General features: G+C 38.7%; 1 protein-coding gene across 7 annotated transcripts in view; it reads right to left on the minus strand.

Annotated features, from left to right (window-relative positions):
* pax7a (paired box 7a) overlaps nucleotides 1-26,258 on the minus strand; it is a 49,342-nt gene that overhangs the window by 18,870 nt on the left and 4,214 nt on the right. For all 7 annotated transcript variants that reach the window (XM_028446609.1, XM_028446607.1, XM_028446611.1 and 4 more), the window contains one exon: nucleotides 6,170-6,369. In XM_028446609.1, coding sequence (XP_028302410.1) covers nucleotides 6,170-6,369 — 200 coding nt within the window. The remainder of the gene's footprint in view (nucleotides 1-6,169; nucleotides 6,370-26,258) is intronic.

A 26,258-nucleotide genomic window follows, 5' to 3' on the forward strand; every position in this document is an offset into this window, starting at 1 on the left:
TCCAGGATGTACCCCGCCTAATGCCCAATGAGAAATGGAGATATGCACCAGCAGACCCCGCGACCCTGAAAAAAAGAATTAGATGCTTTGTATGCGATAAAGTTTTGATTGCTCTCCTCAAACAGGTAATGGTCAGACTGAGGTTGCAGCTCGGCCCACATACAGTACACTGCACTGCACTCGCTCTGATACATGGGAAAGGAGAGAAGCCTATGTCACAGACTGAGTGGATTTCCCCAACAATTGTCAGGCTCTCAGCAAAGACTGGGATAACAATGCACTCAAGAGTGGCCAAAACGCTATCACGAATGTGCATACATTAGGAGCCTGGTCTTAAGCATGGCCACATCCGCACTCGTGCACTGTCGAGATCACAGCCTGAAGCTGAGGATTTGAGGCTGCGCTCTGGAACCTGATCACAAAGTCACCTTGGACCACAGACTCTCATCTGCTCTCCTCAATCCGGTTTAATTCTCTGCAGTACAGAGAGCTGCAGCGCTCCTCCATGTCCTCCTATCGGACCTACAAGTGGGCTGAACTCCTGAGAGTCTTTTGTAGAGTTTTCATGGACCAAGACATTTCCTTACGCTGCATCCTCTACACTTGGAATTGTCTGTGCTGCGTTTCTAGATCATTCAGAAGTTTAGGGAAGAGTTTTACAAATGAACAACAAGCTCTTTTTTTCTATTCTATATTTTATTAACTGGGGAAGTACTCATTGGAAGAGAATGAATGTAGTGATGAAGTATAACCAGAGGTGGGGCTGAAGAGCTCAAAGCAGAAAGCGTATAAAAATAAAAAAGCTACCCAACATTCTGCATGGTGACTGGATTTTAATCTGTGGTTCATGTTCAGTTGCACGTATTGCTTCATAGCATTTAGTTTCTCATTCAGTCCCATCCGCTAAAATCGATTCATGGCGATCAAATTGCGTTTTGTGTTTTTTTCTCACTCTAAAATTTGCAATAAAACGCAACCGCACTGACGTCGTAAAGGCGTGACACTGCAGTAAGAGTAAGAAAGAAAAAATAGAATCACACATATTTCAGATTGTCTTGTTTACACCATCCTTGGTGAATTATTTTGTCAAAGACAAGTACTGAGTGTGTGACGCCTTTCAGGAGCCAATTTGCAACATTCGGTAGATGAATACTGAGAGCCGAGATAATGACAAAACAAAATGTGCCTGCTGACTTCATATCCACAAAAACAGAGGGGTGATGCAACAGCTTCAACATACAAATCCTATTCTGTCTCACACCACGCAATACCCCCTCCTCCCTGCCTTCTGCACCCCCCCCCCCACTCTCTCTCTCTTCTTCTTCTTCTTCTTTCCCTCTCTCATTTCCTCCCTGCTTGCCTTCCAGACTCGCACTATGCTAATTAAAGTAGCTAGGAGTGTGAATTTGTGAGGAGAGTGGGATTAGTTTGATAAGTATCAGGACTACAGAAGAAGTGTACCAAAGTCATTTAAATTCTAATAATAAAAAAACTGTTAGAACATTCACATTGAGGCATTGCAACAATTTCTCCGCAACAATCTACACAAATCCTATTTATTCTTTTATGAAATGAAATAAACCAACACTGGCAGGGAATACAGTTGCCTGATGGGTTCAGTTGCTGCTTTCTGCCTCGCTGCTAGAACTCCACTGATTGCAAAACAAAAGCACTCAGAGAGTGCAAACATCTGTCAACCACCAAATATCCTCATTGCCAGACATTGGCAGTTATCTGGATCAGTGATCCTGATGATAGTACTGTGATCATTCACACTTTAAAGGCTTGTAAGAAATGTATACACCCATTAATAACAAGATAGTAGATAAAAATTTATGGGCATCCAATTTTTTTTTAGAAAAATCGCGATGAAATGTATAATTAAGGTTCGATCTGGATGAAACTTATTGCGGTAGTTGAGGAACAAACTCGACATAACTGATTCAAATTTCATAAAGATTGGTCAGTTACGAACTGGGATATATATTAAATTCAATTTTTGAAAGTTTTACACAATCAGTATATTAATCCAGACCCACGCCAACATTTAATTGAATCTTCCATTGTGTAAAATCTATCTTCGGTTCAAATTCTGTCAAACTCCTTTAAGTACTTGTGACATAATTCTGCTGACAGACAAACAAACAAACTAAAAAATAAAAGCTGGTGAAAATAATAAAACAAAACTCTGCATTATTGCAGGTGCTCCCAAACTTTTATTGTTGCGCCCTTTTTAAAATAGAATTGTACAAATTGTGACCATTCTTCTTAAAAACTCAAAAAAAAATAACACATACCACATTTTAGAACAGTAATAATAATAAAGTTCTTTGAGTGCAAAGCAAGGCGTCCCCTCTCCGTTCTGGAGCCACTGCATTATTACATTTAAGTGTATTTTAAAGTTTACATTCGCTACCAAGCATAGCCACAGTGGCTAGTCCCAGTCCTTCTCTATCTGCTCACTCATTACATCAACAGGCTAGCATAAGCCGCAGATGAAGAGAGAAACTTTTCACCAAATTGATTTGCACGCTTTGTAAAAAGCCCTGCTTATGTGTTATTAGATTCCACTAACTGTAATAGCTACGTGCAGAATGTTTATTGGTAATGAAAGAGGACCTATGTGACAGATTTGGTAAAACGAGCTGGCAGCGGTGTACTGTGATGATGAGGAATCAAGTCTCTCTGAAAAACTCCTTTGTAAATAAAGTTGAATGCAATTTACATGATCAGATTTGAGGCAGCCTGCACATCTCCTCTGAAAGTGGCTGTGGTGCCTGCTCCTGTTAAGACTGTGGGTTTATCAGATAGATAGTGGCAGAGTACACGCTGCCAGCAGAGGATATATCTGAAGGTAGTCTTGGCAGTATCCCCTCCCACCGAGACAGTCTGGAACTAATTGTGAATAGATATGGATCATATCCCACAATTTGTCAGTAGGAGTGATAAAACTATTGCAGGGTTTCCGTTGGTAAAAGGGAAGCTGCGTTAAAGCCCTGCTGAAAGGGACAGTGGCTGATAAAGATAAATGGTGAAAGGGTCTTCAAACGGTAGGCGAGGGCACACACAGGGGAGTTGGCTCTGTTTATGAGTTTAGGTTAGAGAAGTCAGTGCAAAGCCGCACACTCGTCATGTTCAGAGAATCGACCAGTTTACAACAGAGCTTTGGGTGTTCTCTGCAGACCTTGCCCCACCAACCAAAAAAAATAAAAAACCCACTTTCCACATTATCACCATATTTAATAGGAAATGTGTAACAGTGAAGCATGACAGCTTACACAAATCTGAGTGAAAATGGGGGGTCTGTGAGAAGAGTCCAACACCACCTGCCTGGAGTTTTGTTCTCACCCCAAAAAACACCCTCTGCAGCCTCTGAACAGCATCTGGAAGAAGCGTCACAGCAGCTGTGCTGGAGGAGCTTTGCACTCAGGCCAAAGGGTCTCCTATCTCCAGCCCTGTGACGGGTCATTTGGGCACCTCTGTGCGAGCCCAGCTGGTGGACATAACATGCACATGTGTATGCAGGTCAAATCCATTTTTTTAAACAACACCACATAATACATCACTTGAACTATTTTTAGATTTAGTTTTTGAATGGAACATAATAATTCACTCAAAAACAACTGCTGCGAGTCTTTTGACATTGTTTATTTGATCATCAAAGTCCTTGGCATTGCAACCCGTGCAAGAAATTAGGTTTAAGTTGACCTTTTAAAATATTCAAAGCCTCAAAGAATTAAATTAGGGCTAAAATGGCATTAACAAATTAAAGCCATGACTCCAATTACTCAGATTTTCACGTGACATAATTTAGGTCCATCATCAAATGGCAGAGACAGCAGTCGCTCAACCTCCTTTTTTTCTCTTGGTCTTAAGTAGAGACATTAGAAACATTATTGGCATGCAAAATGTACAGGTGTCAGTGTTTTTATAAGGTGTCATTAACATCAAATTTAACTTCAGTTCTGCAACACATGCATGCCATTTGATTTCTAAAGTGTAGCATGTTGAAGGAATTTACAAGGATTAATATCATCATCATTAATGAACTATGTCATGAAAACTTTTCCAAAAAACCTTGAAAAGTCAAATTTATTGGAGGGTCACCGGTTCGAATCCAACCTGGGCCATCACTGTGGGATGTTGAGCAAGTCCCTTAACCCTAAGTGCACGCGCTGTACGTCTGCTAAATGAAATTCTAATCTTGTAATCTTATCCATTTCCTTTTTATTTAGTTTGAAACCATCCAAACAGTAAATTAATAAAACACAAATTGTGTGTCTCGTAACAGCCATGAGATGAATTTCTCCTCCCTGAGTAATGCATTAAACACTGACATGTAGGACTTCCCTGCATGTTGGGGGTTTCTGAGATGGACACATGTGTGGAATCAGTTAGCCAAGCTGCATGTTTGTGGTGTGATGAACTGTTAGCATGCGGTGAGCAGTTTTGAGGAGACTCAGAGTGAGCGTGAACGACAGCAGTAAGAGGAGAGAATCCCCCCCACCCCCTCCTCCTTTTTACTAGCGGCTGATTGATTAATGTTGTCGGGGCACAGGGTCCCTGGAGAGGATGGAGAACACTGTGTGATATGTGGAGGGTTTTACAAGCGGCGGCGAGCTTGAAAGTGATGGGATGAGATCCTGGCCAAAGGCCGAAATGAGAAATCCATCAGGAATGCATTCCCTTACTCTTCTCTCCTCTTTTTCCCCCCTCTTCCACAGCTGCTGCTATAACTTCACTGTATATATCTTTCTTCTACCTTACATGCAAACTGTGGGGCACCCTGACGCTTTGACAGCTTTCCAACTATGAGGTGTGAAGGAATGGGGTATCTCTGTCAAACGACAGCAACATGAGGGGGTAATGGCAGACGGCAGAGTCCTTTACATCCCGGGTTTAAACAAATAATCATGATTAAAGGAGTACTCCATTGACTCATGTAGATCAAAGATACATTGATGGACAATGTGCCAAGATGACTAAAATATTTGTTATCCTTCTGAAATCTGCACAAAGTATGCTGGAGTTTTTATACCAGAATTGTCTGCAGCAGCTCGTGCAATAATAGCAAGGACCTAACGTATCAAGATATGAAACATAACTTTGCTCTGATACGGCATCGTATACCTTTTGTGATATATTTCCACATTCTTACCAATTTTATTGAAAAATTAAAGCTGTGTTACGATAAGTCATTGTTAAAACAAGTCAAAACAATGGTATCACACAGTATTTGCGTGAAAAACCATGCATTTAACTTAGTCTGCTTTAATACAATGAAACATTAAGTGCTAAAACTGATTATTATTAACTCGGTGTATCATGTTTGTTCTACACTTAGATGAAGAACATTGACCACATTTTCAAAATAAAATGCAGTGTCACACGTGCAGTGCAGGTGAAAACAGAAATAAAGTGGGTCAAGTTTCTGTCCTTGAATTTAATGTCCAAAGAAGTGTCTCCATGAACAGCTTTTCGAACGCTGCACCTAAGAGTTGTGAAAATAAACCACTTGTGCATGTTTGTTCTATAAATATCATGTCTCTGGACACACTAAGGTAAAAAGTCTGAGGAATGTTGGTGGCTTGCTTGTTATGGGGCGTCTTCATCGTCTCCCTCTCTCACGACTACAGGAAAGCCACGTAGTGACATGGTTACACAGTGACACTTTGCTGCGTGGAGGTCGTACTGTATTTACAATCAGTCCCAAACCAGAGATATTCCAGAAAGAAATGGATGCCATGACACTGATAATCAATTTCATATTGGGGGGCAGCGTATTGTGATACATATCAATATTTTTTCCCACCCTTTGCGTTAGCATGGCGCACCAACATCACACTGCTGTAAGCATGAGGAATTTTAATGCATGGTTAGCGTGGCCAAACATCAATTTCACATGTATTCAAATAATTTGTTTAAACAAATTAAATTACAACAGATCCTACATAATTTTGCCATGTTAGTCATGCACATTAGTAATTTAAGTGTATCTACTTATGGGGAAAAAAAAACTACATTTTTCCCCATAAGCAGATATTTTCTAAATAGCTGAAGCCCTTAAAAACAGAAAGATGCTTATGCTTCCTCAAAGACAAAGACTGTCCCAGGAATCAACATGTCAGTTTCGAGTGTTTTTTTTTGGTGCTCTGGGTCTTACTCCTACCTGCACTCTGGCCTCTGTGAGTTTCGTCCTCTGAGCGAGTTCCTCTCTGGTGTAGATGTCAGGGTAATGTGTCCGCTCAAAGGCCTTCTCCAGCTCCTCCAGCTGCTCGGCGGTGAAAGTCGTGCGGCTGCGCCTCTGCTTCCTCTTCAGGGGCAAGTCGGGCTCCGAATCTATATCTGAACCTTCGTCTGTGCGGTTACCTGAGGTCAAAGCAGAGGGATATATAGATCTGTGGGTTCATGTAACAGAAAAAAGGGTTCAGAAATGTTATCTTAAGAAATAAATAAATAAATAAATAAATAAATAAAAAGGATGAGAGGGCTTTTGGAGAAAATAGCTAAATATGCGAGCAGAAGTGGATCATCTGGGTCCAACAGCATTATCTACATTTAAAAAGAGCCTCTTTTATTGCTCAAGAGAGGAGGGTTGGCATCGAAGGGGGTTCAAATGACAGCTACTCTTCTCTCAATATACAACTGGGAGGATGTTATCTTAATCTGTGGATATTTATTTAATATAGAAGAGACCCTGATATACAATCCTGCCTCTGAGAGAGGCCCCAGAGGCAGTTAAGGCAGAGAGCTGAGGGGGAGTGGGGTGCTGGTGGGTAGAGGGGTTAATCTGCACAGGCCACCTTGCTGCTACTCACCCTGCTTTTCTCTGTCATTGGCCCAGGGCACACAGCTCATACACAGCGCCGCCAAAGTGTATAAAATAGAACACAATATCACACCAAAACCATTCAGTCCCAAGTGTTTCCATCTGCTGTCATTAAATGAATTAGAACATATTTTACATTACTTTTTAGGCATTCAACTAAGCTGAATTTTTTTTGCTCGAGGAACATAGATACAGCACAAAGCTCTACAATCCAGGCCGACAGGGAAAAATTTTGACAGCAAATACGCATTACCATTGCACATTACCATTATAACTGAATTTAGAAAATTGCATCATTTTCACCTCCTCTGCATGTCTATTCAAACTGCATGGCCCTTTTCAGTTCATGTCATGAAATTCATATTTTCATAATTTCCTCATTGAGACATTGACAAGGCGGGTTGATGTGCCAGTGTTGCTCCAGGCCTAGTTGGATTGCATCACGCACAGTCCAGAAAGTGTGGGAGAGGGAAAATAAAGAGAGATATAGAAAAAGAGTGTGCGTGAAGAGATTTCTGCTTCTGACAGAAGCCCTTTGCAATTCCGCTCCAATGGAAACTATACAGCTCACCTGAGTGTCTGTTCCATTATTTCTCCAGCTCCCGCTTCTGTTTATAGCTCACTCCACTAAAAATCTTTACACATAAGTAGACAAAATAATTCTCAAACCTAGCCTCTAAATAACAACTATGAGAACAAAAGAGCATCAGAGCTAGCGCAGACTCAAGGCCAGCTCTAGAGTTTAATTAAACAAGGAATTATGGGATTATATGGGGACTATCATTACAGACCACTCTAAGAGTCTTCGATGAACATTTTTTGTCCCCCCTGAGCTCATGCTCAATGATTCTCTGCGGATTACATGTGGCCGTAGGACATGAGGCCGCATTCATTAAATCAATTCTTCAGTCTTATCCTTTTTAATAAAGATTGATTCTTGAAGCACGGGGCTCGCTCGGCTGCAGAACACCCTTGAACATACAAAGTTGAATATGTACATACACCACATATCCCTTTGTTGGTTTTCATGAGGATGCGTAGATCCATTTGCCCAGTAAGTCGCCATGACGACACTTGAGACCAGCCCAGCAGCCTGCAGATCACTTTCCAAAGTCACCTCTGTGTCCTACAGAGAGACATTGGGGCCAGAACTGCACACATACTCGAGGGGCTTGGAATAAGACACCAAATCTTCCCTTTCCTCAGATTATTTTCCTGTCCTCTCCTTTTGTTCGAGCGTCCTTTTTTCCAGTAAACCTCTGTGGCAATCTGTGTCACATTTAACATGCTAGCAGGCTAATGAGTGAAAAACCTTAACACACAATGGCCTGTAGCGCCGCTCATCATTAAGCCATGCAGCAACAACACATCTGCTCTTGTATGAATCACAACCACAAGGTCAACAGCTTTGAAGAAGAGAAAATGAAGCACGACATCTGGGCCCAACTACTCCAGAACTTTGATGAAAGAATAATACTTTTTGTGCTTCTCACTTTATAAGCAATCTATTTCCAAAAAGTCAGAATTTATGTCAATGGACTTTAGACGATGAGAGAGAAAAGATCTTGATTTCATCATCATCTATAATCCACCCTTTCATTGAACAGTCAGACAAAGACTGACTGAATAAAAAATCCCTGAAGGTGTGTTAAAGTCTGCTCCTCTGGGACCCGCTGAACACAAAACGGTACACTCTGATTACACCTTTGCATAATACAGCTGCTTTAATTGCATTCAGAGGTTTAGAGCATATTGATAAAGCACACATGCCTTGTCTGATTACTTATCATCCTATTAGACTCTAATAATGGGCCATCCAGTGGGCACGATTAGTGCTGAGTGCTCCGCTCCGAGGCTTTACCTTCATATTGATTTATAATGGATTGAGAGTAGGAATTATTGGGTTTACATTCCACTTTGTGAAGGCTAAAGATTTATAAAAAAGTGAAGTAGTAAATGATAGCCTCTAGCTAAAACTGCTCATACTTAAAGAACATTAATGTGTAGGAAAAACAGTTTATTAACTCATACAAAATTCACAGAACAAGTTGGATTTTAAGCTATTTTACCAGATGCTACCAAACTTATGCACCAGGCAGTGATGCAACAATTACACATAAGATGTCAATCAAGCTGTTTTTTTTTTTTTTTTGTGTTTTTTTTTTCCACCCACGTACACGTCACAGAAGACAATGTTTCCCTCAAATCACAACAAGTACGTCTTAGTTTCCGGTGAGGCTTTGCAACAACCAATTGCTGTTGTCAAAAATATTCTTTATATAACATAAGAATTTTATCCCTCACAAATCCAAGATTTTAAAAGTTGTGGGACATCAAACGTTGTCCAAGCGTTTTCTTTTGATGATAGCTTCAGATGGTGTTAGTGAACATTGCACAAGTGCTAATGGTAGTCGAGTAAAGGTAAATAAGTAGTAAATGTGCCTCACAGATGTTGAAAACCACGTTTCACCCTTTCTACCCTGCACTCTTGTTAATGATACTTTTCATTTGGTCCGACCTTATGGGTAAAACTCTGCACTGGAGCAGTGTGCTGCTAATAGTCCTGATGATGTCGGTGACTCTCACCCCTGATGCTCCTCTGTTGACCTTCTGACAGAACAGAGGCAGATGGGATCCTCATCACTAGTTTTCCTGTCCTCATGCCGACCTCCTCCCCACCTACTCCTCCAGGATCTTACATCTTCTCTAAGTCATCCACCTTTACCCCTGAGATGCTGAGGTAATGCTGATTAAACAGGTATCCTTCCTTTGGTCAATTAACTGTGTAATATGAAAGGTTACACGTTTATGATACAAATAGGGGTGGACTGGCCATCTGGCATACCGGGCATCGTCCCGGTGGGCCGTCGACCTGAAGTGGGCCGGTCTGGTCAGCTACGTTGTTTTTTTTTTTTGATGGACGAGTGAAGGCAGACATGAAAACAGGAGGGCAAAAACTAAAATGGGCCAAAAGCAGTCAAGAGTGGCCAAAAAAATGGGCAAAAACCAGGTGGTATATAATGGCAAAAGGTAGCTTAAATGCGCAAAATGTGACAAATAATAGAGAAAAAAGCGCAAAAATGTTGGACAAAAAAGGGAAATGAAGGGAAAGTATGAAACAAGGGGTATTTATTGGGAAAAATTTAGCTTATTTGGATGAAAAGTGGCCAAAATCTTTTAAGAAAGGACAAAAATTGGATAAACGTGTCAAAGAGAACTTGCAAAAATTAACAAAAAATAGGAACAAAATTATATTTATTGGCAAAAGGTAACTAATGTCTGAAAAAAGTGTCAGAACTTTTTGAAAAGGGGCAAAAATGGGACAAAAGAAGTTGCAAAATGGAAAAAGGTAATAAGAGGTTAAAAAGCTCCCTGTCTTAAGGTTTTCTGGAAGAAGAAGAATTAAAATTAACATTTGAATTCAAAACCACATGTTGAGCATCACTGACTTAATAATGGCTTCTACATGATATAGTTGGCTGGTCTGGACAGAAAATGGCAGGGCTGAATTTTTGTCCCAGTCCAAAAATGCTGTTATAATGTTAAGTGTTGTTTAGCTCTGGTTCATGATAAATAAATTGTGTATGTAAGAATGAAAACAGCTCCTCTATTTGTACTTAGGACTATAATTTAAGTAAAAATAACTGTAAAAACATCAAGGAACCCTAGTAAATACAAATAAACCACACCCCAAGAGAAGTTGTATGATAAATATGACAGAAAACAAACTTAGATCCTAATTTAAAAAATTCCCTCATTATGAAGTCACCTGTGATCAGTATTAGCCTGAAGCTCACTCTCTCAAATCATAACCCATGGCCTCAAAATCAGCCGTACCTTTGCAAACGATCCTAGACAGAGGGACAAAAACAGACAGGGCTTTGGCAGTGCAGCATTAGCTCATAATGGCTCATTTTGAAAAGCATATTAGTTCCAGCATAATTACAATCAGGCCTCACGCTCTGTGTTTTGCAGGCATTCACAGGACCAGCCTCTGAGCACCGAGTCACACCAGTTGACTGTGACTGACAGCAGATTTACTTAAAACTGCTGTTTTGTCCTCCCTTTTTTTTTCTCCCACAGGACAAAAATAACACCGCTTCCTTTCTCCCTATTTATGTTGACTTGTTTATTTTGTGCCTACCTTTTGTCGTACTTGATAGTGCAATTATTCTTTTTGTCAGTCAGAGGGGGTGAATATCAAAAGACCTAATTATGCAAACAGGCAAGTGATAAGAGGCATCTGCCTGAGATGGGATCTGCTATCTCTGACATGCATCTGTCTCTGCGCTGCCTCTGCTGCTCCAGGCCTGCATATAAACAGCCCTGCCTGTCCTCAGGACTGCATGCAATTCAACCACTAACACTGGGGTGGAGGGATGTTTGGGGGCGGAGGGGAGGGGAGGGGAGAATCCTGCCGCAACATCAAATAACTTACAACTTCTCAATTAGCATTTTTCTGAGAATGGCGCAGCGTCTCTGCTTAATGCCCTGTTCACCCTGAAGGGTTTTGCCAAGTTAAAGGAGGCAAGTGATTCAAGGCTTTTACTAAAGGATGTATCTGAGATAGGAACCATATGTAAATACAAGATAGATGACAGCGATAACCATAATGCTCTAAACACACATTTCTTATGAATATATTTTTCCTGTAGTCATTTCATTGCAAGGGAAAAACAACATGAGAACTCCAAAAATCAGAGGTGTAAAGAGTACTAATGTATCCTACTGAAGTAGAAGTACTGTTACTTGATTGAAATTGTACTGAGGTACAAGTACAAGTACGTCATACATAAAATACTCAAGTACAAGTAAAAAGTGTTTCAATTAAATAGTACTCCAAGTAAAATGTTACTAGCTATTTTCACCCCCCACGTTTATTTTTGGTAATAAATCTTGCCACGGTTCCCTTGCATACAGTAAACATCTCATGTTTAAACTTAAATAGGAAGAGATGAAATCTTGCACAGGCATCTGTACAAAATAAAAGGTTTGTCAAAATGTACATTCCCTTTTAAATGAAATAACACCAACGAATTCAATTCAAAATAAAAAAATTATTCTCTACTCTAAAACTGAGAAAATAACCTCCATTCAAAGCTGTTTTGGCACCATTCATTTTTTGTAGTTTCACAATGTCCGTTGATCATTTTAAAACAAAAAATAATAATAATTTAATCAGCAACAGTTGTGTGTAGAAATGTACCAAATTATGTTACTTCTTTTAAAACGCACTTAAGTACGAATAGAATTACTGATTTAGAAATATACTCAAAAAGCACAAGTACCCATAAAAGTATCTCAAGTACAGTAACATGAGTACTACTTTCATCTCTGCCAAAATTCAGTACACAAGAAATGTATTTCTGAACTTGATGTTATTTTTCTAAATGGAAGGACTGCATGTATGGTTTAGGTGACATACTGTATCTTCATGGATTTCTCGTGGTTGGCAGTGACCTTCTCTAGGTCGACATCCTGACATTTAGCTGAAATTGAATCCAGAGGAGATGTGTAACTTTTTCATGAGGACATTAAAAGTCAGTCTCCCTAAAATAAAATCTTCCCTCCTTACCTTTATGGAGATGTCAGTGGTTTCGTTTTTTGACTCATGCCTATCAAGTCAGTTATTGGTTTGTAGCAGGTGGTGGAAGAACGGGGGCACCTGTGCCAAAATCTATCTCAACGGGTGATTTATTATGGCTTCAGCTGAAAACCTAGGTGATAATACTATAGGGAAAAAAAGACTCAAATAAAGCAGTTTTCCTTATCCAAACATCTCACTGATGACAGATTCTTCCATGGTGACATTCTCCAGGAAAATTGCAATACTTTCCCCTTGTCTCTCTGATAGAATCACACTCTTTGGGGAAAAAAGAAGTAGGGGGTTTGGAAAAGAGGAGAAAAGGCAAGAAAGGAAGAAAGATGGGAGGCTCTATAATCTTTGGCTCTCACAACAAACAATTAGCCCCCTTCTCTCTATTTGAGGTGGAAGGGGGTGGATGTAAAGCTGGGGAGACTGAGAAAGTAGAAGCAGCAAGAGCGATGCTCTTTTATGGCTCTTGTCATATGGTTGAAGGCGCAGCGCGTCCATGAGAGCGCACGCTCACCTTCAACAACAGGGCGTCCACTGGGCCTCCCGGCCTTTTCAGCCCAGAGAGACGAGCTCCTCAGGGGGCCATTAGAGCATGAATAGAGGCCTGACAGGCCTGTGCAGCTCCGCAGGGCATCCATAAACGCTGACATATTGACTCCCCATGCCACTGCAAGACCTAAGTGTAAAAGCGTGAAGTGCTTGAAGAGTGCAATTCTTTTGGATTGAAAATATGCTACTGACTAAAACTGTAGAGCAACCCATTAAATTGTTTCCACGAGAAGTGAAAATCATCTTTCCTTACAATTTGTTTTGCCTTTTTAATGTAACAAATGACATTAATGTGTTTAAAGTATTCATTTTGGTTAAAGGGATCCTTCACTGTTTTTACAAATCTGGCCTAAAACCTGTGAAATGTTCTTATTAGAAGATCTGTGCCAAACAAAACGCATAATTTTGCACCATATTTGTTTTATTAACTTTTAAAACTGGGACTACTTTACCCTGTGCGCTGCCATGTTGAAATGACGTCATTGATGACGTGAATCGCCCCTTTCAGCCCATTGAGTTCTATATGAGGTGAAGCATTCAGGATCATTTAGCAGCTTTTTCAGTTCAGTAAAAAAGTTGATGTAAACCTCTTTTGTTTACCAAAATTTGATAAACATTTGTGACCGCAGGGGGCGACAGTTCCAACTCTGCTGTTTCGTAGGCATAAAGAAGAGAAGAAGAGCCCCAGGTGTTTGTAAAAACAGGCAACCAGGATCGGACTGCTGCTCTATTTTATAAGGAAAAATTTGAATTTTGAGTCGATTTTCGATTTTTTTTTCTTTTTCAATGCACTTAAAAATGACTGCAGACATCAGATATATTGTCAAAAGTACAACTTTATTGCTGTGATTGTTCTCAAGAGTTAAAATGCATAGAACAATCCCAAAATAAACAGTAAATGAGGCTCTGTCATTCAATAATTTCAAGCTTTAACCCAGGTTTAAGCAAAAGTGCAACAGCAACTTCACAGTAGCTTCAATTTTCTGATTTAAAAAATCAGATAACTACATATTTTATAACATATAACATTACAATTAAAAAAATTATAAACTCATTCCTTAGCATCTCAGCATAGTGTGAATAAAAAATTAAAACACGCCTGTGGCACACATATAGCCTACTCAAAGGGTAAACACATGTAAACAAAGAGGCTCACATCGCGCTACGGTAACCCACGAGGACGGAACGCAAAAAACTCCAAAAAAAATGTGGTGGAATAAAATTTTAAAAAATAATATAAATTTTCTTTTTTGCAAATTCGAGTTATTTTGCAAATTCGAGTTGCAAAAAATTAATACATTTTCTATTTTTTAAACTTGAATTTGCAAAATAAAAATCATTTTTATCTAAATATTTGATATATTGATTAAATCTATTTTTTGCCCAGCCCTAGCTCACGGGGGAAGTGTTTTTTTCTTTTTTGTAGAGTTCCCCCTGCTGACTGGCTGCAGTATAGGTCATAAACCCCGCCTCCTCAATGTTAATTGATGGGGTGTTGGTCAAACTGTAGTTGAGGTTGAAATATTTTTTTTCCAAACTTAAACTCTGCTGTGATCATGAGTTAATATCACTATACAATGTGCTCAGATGCTCATTTTCTGTGAAGTTTGTTTTTAAATAAGTTATTTTTGAGGTTGCAAAACGGGATTTGACGTCATATATGACAATGATTGACAGCCTCGGATCTTGCGTAGCTCTCTTTGTGAATAGCATAAGCAGTTGTGAAGGAAAGCCGAGAAGCCATTAAACTTTTCCGTACAGTATTTTTTTTGTCTTTTTTGAGCTACGAGTACTAGTGCTAACCTCTATGATCTGATCATCTGAACAAGACGTTGGTTCCAGCAGGAAAGATACTTAAGTTTGTGGCATAGTTGAGTTGCCTAACTCATCAGGGCAATATGCTAAATGGGTGGGGCATGCTACCAGGGCTCCTCCCACCAGACCCTACTGTGCAGACTCTGGCTCCAAATGACGTCAAATTTGCAAGATGGAAGTGCCCCTAAGCGCCGTATTTTGGCTTCAAGGAACAGCGACAGGGCACGCCCACTGGTATTTACATGCACCTGGAGCTCTTCTTCATGCTGTCTATGAAACAGCAGAGTTGGAACTGTCTCCCCCTGTGGTCACAGATTTTTTTCGGCTCACGGATTTTGTTTATTAAATTTTGGTAAACAAAAGAGGTTTACGTCAACTTTTTTTTTTTTTTTTTTTTACTTTTACTGATTTTTAGAGCAACCCAAAGCAGCGTAAGTTCTCATTTTGACTGAAAAAGCTGCTAAATGATCCTGAATGTTTCACCTCCTATAGAACTTAATGGACTTTAGAGGCGATTCGCGTCATCAATGACATCATTTCAACATGGCGGCGCACAGACTTGAAAACAGTACAGTAGTTAATGTTAATAAAATGAATATGGTGCAAACTGATGCGTTTTTTTTTTGGGGCATAGATCTTCTAATAAGGACATTTCATAGGTTTTAGACCACATTTGTAAGAATAGTGGAGGATCCTTTTAAGTATTTTCAGGTTTTCTGCTGTGAAAATTTGTTTTTTAAATAAACAGTCCAGGATAATGCAGGATTTAACGTAAACGCAGACATCCTGAAAAACAGAGCAAACACAATGTAGCCACCTCTCACTTCCACCACTGAGACTGCAGCAGGTCTTCTCTTCTGTTCAACAGCATGTCACTGTCTGAGCTCTAGTTTTCTGCTAATTGAGGTCACAGTAAAAGTAATGAAATTAACAGAGCACTAGAAAGTAAAAAGGAACCCGTGGGGGTCTTTGCAAAAAAGGCATAGAGCCAGAGCCCTGTTCCCCCAGCAAAAAAAAAAAAAGAAAAAATCTCTAAAAACCGACGCAGGAAATCAAACAGTTGCGTCTCAGGGCAAGGAGCTGAGCTCTCCTGGAGGAACAAATCATCTGCTCAACAAAGCCAAAGAGAGCTTACTGCGCACAGTATAGGAATGCACAGCGGACATTTTTCTGTGCCTTAGGGGAGTCTTCTACATTTCTGGACAATGATGGGCAGCAAATATTGTGCAGAAAGTTTGTAGACACAAGAAGAGGCCGAAAAGTTGACAATGAAAAGGAAAAGGAAGACTTGTTGTACAAAGTTTAGAACACAGCAAAATGTCTTTGCAATAATTTTGGATTCTTTATTTTCTAATCAGAGACACTGTATATAGTTAATCATCTTTAGACAAATAGTTGAGTTGAACAACTAATCTTTTAGCAATGTGTAAAATCATAAAATACATTTTTTTTAACATTATCATAGAGTCAGGATTCTAGGTAAACAAAACTGCCAATGAAGAATTAATTTATGTAAAACAATTCAAAGAAAATGTTCTTATAATGGGCTATTTGTATCAGGCATTACATATTCCAAAGGAGAATGACAGACACGGCAAAAATAAGCTCATTAGTTTAGAATATTTTGAAGTTGTTTTTGTAGGCTAAAGGACAGGAGCTCCTCCTTAGTCTGTTTGAACAACTGTTTCTTTCTTTCTTCTTCTTTAACGTGGTAAGACAAAAACACGATTTCCAATTTGCAACACTCAGGGAACATTTTTATTGTCGTTGTGGACGTGGGTTTAGAAAAACATGCTCGATGAAAACAAATGAATATTTCAGTGGTGAAGCCGAACAAGAGCATAAAATGAGAAATGTTCTGGCCCTAAGTAGCATGGACTAATGGTGATTTTTAAACTAGCAGACCATGGTCAATGTTTCCCATTCATCACTGAGGGAAAGCATGGGCACGCTGTGCTAAACATAATTACTGTTGCACATTATGTGGGCTATTCCTGTATTGTAATAGAATTAGCCATAAATGCTCTTTGTCTTTTCCAATGCGGCTTCATGGTAACCAGCCGATGGTAATAATGCAACACAGTGTGTCGATCTGTGCCAGCTGTCAGAGTTGACAACCTTAGCTGGCACGGCGAATTGAAGGAAACAACATTTCTTTCAACAAATGATTTGCCTTTGACCTGCTCATCCACTGTGTGATTTAGCATGGACCTAATAAAGCCTGAGATGTCCTGCGTGACATACTGTACCCTCGTTCTTTTGTAGCGCTTCATTGTTTTGCACAGTAACAACGGCCTAATCTTCAAACAATAATCTAATTCTGCCAAAGGTCCTGAATTTAATACTAGGCTCAAAGCTCATTTTATTTTTTTTCTTGCATCAGACAAGCAGAACGTTCAATCGTTGCATTTATTTATTTTTTAACTAACGTAAATTCTGCATCTGTACATTTCAAGTTATTTGAAACTTCCAGGTAAAAGTACTGATTCAAGGGTTTACAACAACTACAAACTGTGTTTAGCTTTAATATAAAACCATGATTATTAATGAACTTTAAATGCAATAAAATATGCAATGATATGTAATTATACGACTCGTCTGTAAGAGAGGGATAATATTTATTTGGTCTGGTGAAAACCTGTTGGGCTAAAGTTTATAAATTGAAACAGTGAACTAAATCCTCCTTTGAACTTAAAATATTAAAAACACATCACTGACTAATCACCTGCTTACAGGGAAAAACTAAAAGATTCAATGATTATTAAATTGTTATTAGTTTATATTGTGAAAGTCCTTTTAGTTCAGGGGCCACATGAAGCCAAGTTCACTCTCAAGTGGGCCAAACCAGAAAAATACTGTACTATTGTTTCAGTGTTAACACTTCCATGTGGAAATGTAAACTTTTAATGCAAAATAATAATCATTTGAAAAAAAAAATGACTGGAAAAATAAGAGATGGGAAGTAAAAGCCAGTATGGTATAGATGTTTGTGCATCACTGTTTTACTTTTAAGCAGATTCCTTTTGATGTGTAAGTAGTAATTTACATTTAATAATGTCAACGTAGGCACAATTGTGGTAATATTCTTGTTACAGCCTTTAGAAAAAAAAGGCTTGGAAAAATCTGGATTGTTCCGTTAGATATCAAACTGAATGTTGTCCTTGGGGTTAATTGAGTTTGACACTTCAAAATAAGGTTTTTTTCTGTAAGCTAAATATTCCTACAGGCCTAAACTGGACAGTCATGGTTGGCTGAATTTAGCCAGCGGGCCTTGAGTTTGACACCCGTGTCTTACACCAGCAATTCTCAACTGGTGGGTCGGGACCCAAAAGTGGGTCGCGGACCTGTACTGGGTGGGTCGCGGACAGCTGGTCAAAAATAAGTACCTCTTAAATTAGACTTGTCTTTTATTTTGAAAGAAACTTTTCTTTTGACAGACTTGCTGTGAAATGCATGTTACACAGGAAATAATATAGATTTATGTTTTAAAAAGATTATATGCGTGTGTTTTGGTTGGTTGAATTAAAAAAAAAAAAAAAAAAAGTGGGTCGGGCCGCGATTTCAAGACCGTGGCAAAATGTGGGTCCCAGGGTGAGACCAGTTGAGAACCCCTGTCTTACACCATGAACTGAGCGCTCACAATAACTTTTAGTGAATATTTACATTTTTACTTTCTTTCTATGACAATAAATTGATGATAACTACTGATTAAGGTTAGTTTTAAACAATGTTTTAGTATATAGAAAACATCTCTGAGAAATTACATGACATTTCTGTCCAGTAGGTTATTACAATCAACACCTTTCAGACTAATCTCCCCTGCTGAGAGCACTTGTCTCTCCTCCTGACATGGCAAAGAATCAGCGGTGAGAGATAAATAAATAGCCTTTAAAAAAAACTTAAAGCCTCGTGTCAGGACAAACTCGACAGAAGCGACAGTTCACATTAACCCTTTCCATTTCCACAGTGAGCTATTGGCTATGAGACACTCTGGTCTAATGAAGTAGAGGTGCTGAAGTCCCACAAGGGCCCTGAGTGCCGTTTCCCTCCAGACAGCCCAGTCATTGTCCACTTTCCAAGCTAATACTCAACAATCAGGTTTCATTACAACACCAAATCTGTGAATGAAATGTCCACTGCAAGACGCGCACACACACAAAACTGTGGGGCCATAGAGATACTCCATGGGACCCCCTCAAACCTAATTGGATTGCCAATACGACTCACAGACATTAAGAAGTTGTGGAAAAACAATGGAGCAGAAAATAAATACTCCAAAGCCGCTCTGATGGCACGACTTGGTAAAACGAACACAATATTGATCTTCTTGTGTCTCTTTTCTGTTTGTTTAGAAAAGCCTCATCCCTGCTAATAGCTGTCTGAGAATGTAATCTCTCCCGTGTCCTCCCCCTCCTCTCCTCCCATCCACATTGGCCATTATGTGGCTCTTTTCAGCGAGACTCAAATAGTTTAGGTTCAGTGTCTCACTGGGGTATGGGGGGCATGGGACTGGGGACCAATTGTTTGCTAATGTTGACACCTGCCAGCGCAGGCTTGGTCTATTTGGGGGCCCACCAAGCTGTAAACTGGATGCTCCCCCTCTTTAGCGAGATTAAGTGTGGGTTTCTGGGGTCACAAATCACTGGACTCCCTCTGATGTTGTGAGGCACAGAGCCAGAGAGTGAGAGAGGGAGGGACAGAGGCGGAGGGAAGAAGAATAAAGAGTGACAGTTCATTGTTTACTGAATAGGAGGATAGTTCTGATTATGTGTAGCTGAAATATATATATTTATATAGTTATAGTTGCAAACTAAACCAAAATGCAAAACTAAACATTTGGCCTTGATCGGGAAAGTGCTTCTACTTCTCCTCCCTTTCCCTTTGCAGATGTACATTGATGCAACAACAACACACAAAAAAAAAAAGAAAAGAAAAAGTAAAAGCCAGCAGAAGCACCCGGTCTCTCTCTTTAACCACTGCTGTCCAGCCTGATCGTGTCACTTTGAAGGCCCCTATTCAAAAGTATTCATGCATCTGCCTTTGAGGCACAATAGCAGCTAGTTTATAAACTGTCTGCCCAGGCACCCAAAGGCTTTAGTTCTTATTGTTTTCATTCCCTTAATAAACTTTTTGGAGGAGTTCATCAACTTGCCTGAATAGCCTATGCAGCAAGTCTCAAGACAGATAATAACAGAAGGGCCTTCCCCCACCCCCCCTCCCCACCCCCACCCCGCTCCCTCTTCCCTTTCTAGCGCCTGTTCTTCCAACAATGGCCAGAGTAGGCTGTCAGACATCACAGGGCTTTTTTTGTATCAACACAAGAAAAAGTATTTGGAAAAAAGACAGAAAACAGAAAAGAAACGGCATGAAACAGACAATTGCATTTTCACACATGCATAGAGGCAAAATGGTAAGAAAACGTTTTTGGAAATTAGTTTAGAAGGTTGTAGAAGCCATATTTGCACTATTTAAACTTGTGTATTGTTTGTATTTGCATAGTTTTGTATGTGAACATGAAGTATTATAGTTTCTTCATTCACCGACACCTGCTAAATCATGTAGAAACGAAGGAATGCATTATAATGCAATACTGGGTGTAAGCCATTCATTCACTAATAAATATTTAAACACTTTTAGTGAACTATTTTGATTTGAAAATCTTTAACGGATGTCTCTTCTAATTAATTTCATACCTAATTAAAACAAGGCTAGAGTCCATGCTTTCATGGCCTGTGTAGCCCCATAATTCAAGTAGGTCCTAACAGCGGAAAAACGCTGCATAGAAATAAAAGCCCGCAGCGCTTCTAATTCAACATCACCACCATTCCAACCCCCCAACTCTTTCTCCTCCACCATCTGACCCAAAAAAAGGCCTTATTGGCTGCCACGGTCCAACCACCTACTGTTTCCCACCAATGCTGTCGCTTCTTTTTAACACCCTAATTAGATGTGACAAGTCCAACGAGCTGGTTTCAGAGGAGGAAAAGCTGGTCAGGTTATGATTTCCGAGTCAGACTCACAGGGGGAATCTGTGGACAGCTGATTCCTGTCAGCCTCATTCATCTTCTTCCAGCCAATTAAACATTAATGCCTACAAAACGCTGGCAATTTAGGGGATGGATTAAGTGCCGGAAGGGAAAATGTAAATATTTAGGCGATGTCAGTATAGGTATAATAATAATTATTATTTGTAAATAGCTGTGTGTGTGTGTGCGAGAATGTTTTATGATCTTTGTATTGTGTATTGACTGTATTTCACTGTAGTGTAGAAAGGGTCCAACCAGGGACAGGAGTTGTAAACATAGCACTAGCTAATATACTCTATGTCATACGTGTCAAACTCGTGGCTCGGGGGCCAAATCGGGCCCTTTGGTGCATCCAAAGTAAAACTGACAGAGAAAACATGAATCATTGCGTAAATGAAACTCAACAATATTTGCAGGGGCTGATGTTTTCCCATTCTCATTTTTAATGTTATACAGTTGAAAAAAAAAAAAAAAAAACCTCAAAATTCTTTCAAAATTATATTTCCCTTAATTGCGATAAACACAAATTGGTCACAAAACAACATCTAGGAAATTTAAAGTGAAGATGCTGTTGGGATTTATATCTATCAGTTATTGCTTGTGTGGATACTGTCAAATTTTTTTTTTACATATTTTGTATCTTATGTACACGTAGAAGGGAAAACTGGGGCACAAAAATGTTGAAATTACTTGTTTTCACCCCATAAAATCTGTTGCCCACTTGAGATCAAACTGCTTCGTATTTGGCCCCTGATCTAAAATGAGTTTGACACCCCTGCTCTATGTGCATCACATCAGCTGCAAACTTGTTTTGTATCTAAATTGCATTGCTCCTGTTGAATAAATAAATAAATAACAACTATGATAATAATAATAATAATAATAATAATAATAATAATAATAATAATAATAACACACTTTTTTAATGAATTGTCTTATTAAAATACAATTCAGAACATTTAAGTTCATACACTTTTTTGAACGAATGTAGGGATTTAAAAATAAACGTAACTATATAAACAGATAGATAAACAAAATGATGTGTGTATACATATATTAAAAACACGTTTGAATTTCCCACACCTGTTGGCGTGAATGAGTTGTGCACTTGTGTGGACGTGTTTAATAAAAGGGGAAAAACAGACATTCACAGGCTTCAGTTTGGAGAGAAAAGGAAAAGTGCGCGTTTTTTTTTTTTTTTTTTTTTTTATAATTTGTTTTGGGCCTGAGCCCTGCAGGCAGAGCCCCGTAGTGAAAATTGGCGGAATAAAACACAGACAGAAATGAGAGACGGGTTGAAGCACCCTACTGTTGTGACAGGATACCTGGAGGGCAACGTTTCCTCTTTAATTTGACTCGTATGGTTTGGGACCCCCAACTAGACATTCAATCCTTAGAGTATGCGTAAGCCAACTGAATTTAATTCTCGATGGTGAAATTATATGCCATGATTAAATATCACATCATTAAAAAATTAAATAAAACAACTTCAGTGCATTGGCAAAGACTCATCTTTACGCGCCGGTTTTTCTTCTGCATCGGTGTCGTCATCACTTTAATAGTAGCATTTTTTTTTTATTTTTTTTTTTTTAAATGAGCCTGTCGGTATTTGTGCCGTAAATCGAGAGCCAAACAAAGGGGCACCTATGGGCTTCAAGCTTATGTTCTGATATTTTAGAGCAGGAAATGTTAACCTTGAAATGCTGCTATCTGTGTCAAACAATGTGTGATCATAACTCCATAAATGAGGGAAGAAATTGAATCCTTTTAAGTTATTAAGCAGGAAAGGATTATAAACTTTTTTTTTTTTTTTTTTTTTTTTTTTTTAATAAATGAGCTCCCCATGTCTTCGTCTGTACACTTTGAAATGTTCCCACAAGAAGCTGGAGAGGAAAGATTGGCCCTTTTTAAGAGCCCCACAAGAGATGGAAAAGCCATTTCTGTGCCCATAGGAAGTCGTCCCACATGGTAAGCGCCACTTTAATTAATAGACAGCCTTGAGAGGTATCACTGTCAGCCTGGATAATGGCCACAGAGTCACTGTTTGTGCTTCCATGAATATTTCTCATGTGATCAAAGTCAAATGCCAGCACAGAAGGGATTTAAGCCTACACCAGTTTTGCCCATAATGCTGTTGACACTTAAAGCTGATGACACTGAAACGTTGGTAGGCCTACGAGCTTACACTGACTGCATTAACGTAAACACTGATACAACTCTCATTACTCACAGGGGTTTTGTGTTAGGAAATTGCACGGTTTACTCACCGATACGCAGCGGGAACCAATAGGCGGCGACAATTTGTTCCACTTCTTTGTGGACTTCGTCTTTTAAGTCTCGCGATAGGTCAGTTAATGAAAATTGAATACATAATTTAAAAAAAGCATCGCCTACAAAATAAAACAACTGACTTTTGTATATGTAGCTTACTCTCTCGATGTTTTAAAATATCGACACCTAATAATGCGGCTGTGAAAATTGTTTTTTTTTGTTTTTTTTTAAACGAGTTTGATTGTTTTTTTCTTTTTTTTTTTTTTATTGTCGTTTACTTTGTTATTTTAGCTTTGCTGTGTTGCTAATCTTATTTTATATCATTTTAATCTTTATTTTATTTGGAGTTCTTGAAATCATGAAAAATAGCTTAAGATAATGTATGTCCAACAATTAGACTCGGCAATAAATAAATAAATAAATATTTAATAAATAATACAATTATTACAACTTTGCTAAATATCATATAGGCTGTTTCTGATTGGTCAATGTTATGTATTTATTAGCCTTCATTTAGTCATTGAGATTAATAATCTCTGTCACAAGTGTGTTTATACAAGTGTTTACAATACATTTGCACTTTGACGGAAGTATAAATATTTTTTTATCATTTGGAAAATATTAGCCTATCGATAGACCACACAAAAAATTGCCACAAAAATAGGATATAAATAAAATGCTCAAATAATAATAATAATAATAATAATAATAATAATAATAATAATAATAATAATAATAATAATAATAATAATACAGTTTTATTTGCCTTTATACAAAATGTGGGCCTACATTGTAAATTCCAGTGAAATGTGCCTTGAGTGGCTGTGGAGACAGGGGAGGTTAATCCGAGTTTAATGCAGTGAAGCACAGCGCAGGGTCTGGGCTATGATGGGTATGTTATCTCTGCCCAACATTTGGGTCTCCCTCAATTTCCACCCAGCCAAATAGCTGCAAGAAAGTGCAGATGGAGTCACTCTCAATGCCTTAGGAAAAAAAAAACCCGTTATTAATAGCTAAATAACTTCCCCATACTTTCACTGAATCTCTGTTCCAGATGGATTTGTTTGAAGTGGTCTCACACTTCATTCCCCTTTCCTTCTCATTCGGCTTTACACTCAAAATATAGCTACAATATATTACCATATATTTAGAAACTGGGTGTGTATAAGGCCTATGTGAGGTGTTGTTTTTTTTTTTTTTTTTTTGTGTCATGGAAGGAGCTCGAATGGAGCAGCTTTTTATATCAAATCTACATCTAGTTTTCTTGGATATATTAATGTGGAAACAAACGTAAGATATATGTCACTACTTAAGCAGACAAATTGCGCACTAGTCACACGCAAAGCCTCCCCTGACCTGCATTATAGGCTGTCTGACTCCCTCTGGCTCCCTGATCACCTCTCTGCTCTGTCCGTCTCCCATTCTCGGTTCTTTGAAATAATCCCACCTGGCACCTGTTTAATTACACCGAGGACTTGAAGTAATCCTGCGATTTGCTGAAGTGACCATCGCCTGTCGCCACCTCACCTGACGGTCAGCATGGATACATGAGTGTGGCGGACATGATGAAGGACATTTCCTCTCCCTCTGAAAAACACAACGATGCGCATCTGCAGCATGTAATGCTCACGTTGGGTGGGGAAGTTTTTTTTTTTTCTTTTATAGAAGTTTTCGGGCAGCATTTTAGGGACAAACTTCGATCTAGAAACGTAAATCTGCTGCATTGACAGTTCGCTGATATTAAACATGTGATGCGCGGGCTAAATCCGGTCCATTCTAATGTCCAGATTGGTCCATGTGGTGATTTTGGCCTAAAATTGCAAAATTTATTGGGAAGAAAAATACTTCACACACATTCAATTATCAAATAATCCACAAATAATAAGACTATTGCTTACTGTTTTTGTTGTGACTAATAGTTAATTATGATTATAGAATCTGTAAAAATTCCAACACATTCTCCCATAACAGGAAACAATTTACAAAAGCTATACTTTCTCCCATTTTTTGTTTCATTTATCACTTTCAGACTTTTAGTTCGTTCATTTATATATTATTTCTTTAAATTGTGTTTCATTCAAAAATTTTACAGTGTTTTTTTTTTTCCTCTTTTTTTCGAATTCCATAATGTGGAAATGTTGTTTATTAACTTAAATGTGTAGTATTAATTCCCACCCACAACAAATGTATTGATAACCTGGATCATATGTGCACCACCAGTGTCAGAATATAAAAAGCAAATGATGCAGCTTCAGGTTGAAAGAAAACACGCTGAGTTGACTAGAGTCTGGATAAATCATATGTAACCTATGAGAAAATCAAATACAGAGACCTAATAAACAAATAGATATAGATAAATAAAGACTTCAAATCTGGATAAGTAAACGAAATAAAATCTCATGAATTTTTGCGCCGAGGGCGAGCCACACTGAGCTCCTCTCTGAGATGAAAGTGAAAAGAAATAAAAGGCTCTGTTTAATCTGCTTTAAAGCCCCTCTCCGCATAAGGGCTGTGCTTCAAACTCACAGAGTGAGGGGATGATTGGGGATAAATACATTTCTTACCATGCCTGCGAGCTTTTACACCCGGCACGAACACAGACACCTATTCAGCATCCGTCGTCTCCAGCGCTTACTCTAATAATATTAACGTTATTAAACGCCATCCGGATGCTGATATAAAAACTCCATCACACTCTGGGTGCGTCTTATTATTTACAGGAAAAAAAAATAATAATAATAATAAAAAAAAAAAATAGAACTTTTAGGATCGTATTTGGTGCCAAACGCTAAAAAAAAAAAAATTAATAAAAAATTAATATATATTTTCTATAATATGATAATGCAAAAGTATAATTTAGGACATGCGTGCCTGCCACCGTGCGTAAAAGCGCAGACGGCACTGAAAACGTTCCTGGTTGTAAAGACTGAGTTTATATGGCTATTGAAGACATTTTTTACAATAAAAACGGTGCCGTTTTTTCTCGTAACATTAATACGTGGTGTGACAGAGAAAAGACCGTTTTCACGCTATCCACTGATTCTTCTCCAACGGGCCATTATATAAAATTACAAAACTATCAAGCAGCGGGGCGTACTGAATAATTCATCTCCTTTTATGTCTCTTCTTGGCCTTTGTTCAAACTTTTCTCCCTCCTTTTTGGCTCAGTTTT

Source organism: Gouania willdenowi, chromosome 5 (genome assembly GCF_900634775.1).
Source record: "Gouania willdenowi chromosome 5, fGouWil2.1, whole genome shotgun sequence".
In the NCBI taxonomy this organism is placed as follows: domain Eukaryota; kingdom Metazoa; phylum Chordata; class Actinopteri; order Blenniiformes; family Gobiesocidae; genus Gouania; species Gouania willdenowi.